The sequence below is a fragment of the Bison bison genome, unplaced genomic scaffold (genome assembly GCF_000754665.1).
Source record: "Bison bison bison isolate TAMUID 2011002044 unplaced genomic scaffold, Bison_UMD1.0 scf7180017523363, whole genome shotgun sequence".
Lineage (NCBI taxonomy): Eukaryota > Metazoa > Chordata > Mammalia > Artiodactyla > Bovidae > Bison > Bison bison.
This window is the reverse complement of record NW_011405993.1, coordinates 1-771: the sequence shown is the minus strand read 5'-3', so window position 1 is coordinate 771 and position 771 is coordinate 1. Positions and strand designations below refer to the sequence as shown.

The following is a 771-nucleotide window of genomic DNA, read 5'->3' as shown; positions in this document are numbered from 1 at the left end:
CACTCACTGTACCCCTGCCTGTCCACCCCCCCAGCATCCTTGGCATGCATCTCTTTGGCTGCAAATTCAGTCTGAAAACAGATACCGGAGACACAATCCCCGACCGGAAGAACTTTGATTCCCTACTGTGGGCCATCGTCACCGTGTTCCAGGTACAGCTGGGCAGGCCGTCCCCTGCTGTGCACGGGTGGTTCCTGGAGGGCCATAGCCCTGCTCAGAGCTGGCTGAGGCCCCTCCGAGGCCACTGGGGGTGAAGAACGGTGGCCGGGACGTTGAGGTGGTGGGCCTGGTCTCACTCGTCCTTCTGGTCCTGAGACCTGGCGGCATTCCCCCAGCCAGGACCCCATCCTGGTGCCCCCTCGGCCCACACGTTGGGCCCACTCTGCCCGCCGCCCCTCCCCCAGATCCTCACCCAGGAGGACTGGAACGTCGTCCTGTACAACGGCATGGCCTCCACGTCCTCCTGGGCCGCCCTGTACTTCGTGGCCCTCATGACCTTTGGCAACTATGTGCTCTTCAACCTGCTGGTGGCCATCCTGGTGGAGGGTTTCCAGGCCGAGGTGAGGGGGAGCTTCCAGGGGAAGTGAGGGGGCTTCCAGGGGAGGTGAGGGTGCTTCCAGGGGAGTAAGAGATTCCAGGGGAAGTGCGGGGCTTCCAGGGGAGGTGAGGGGCTTCCGGGGGAGGTGAAGGGGCTTCCAGGGGATGTGAGGGGCTTCTGGGGGTGGTGGAGGGGGCTTCCAGGGGAGGTGAGGGGGCTTCCAGGGGAGGTAA

General features: G+C 64.3%; 1 protein-coding gene across 1 annotated transcript; it reads left to right on the top strand.

The window, feature by feature from the left end:
- Positions 1-37: 37 nt before the first annotated feature.
- Positions 38-632, top strand: LOC104997832 (voltage-dependent T-type calcium channel subunit alpha-1I-like). Its single transcript, XM_010852798.1, has 2 exons — positions 38-152; positions 405-632. Exons 1-2 carry the CDS (start codon positions 45-47, stop codon positions 585-587), a joined length of 291 nt encoding a protein of 96 aa, XP_010851100.1. The 5' UTR covers positions 38-44; the 3' UTR covers positions 588-632.
- The last annotated feature ends 139 nt before the right edge of the window (positions 633-771 follow it).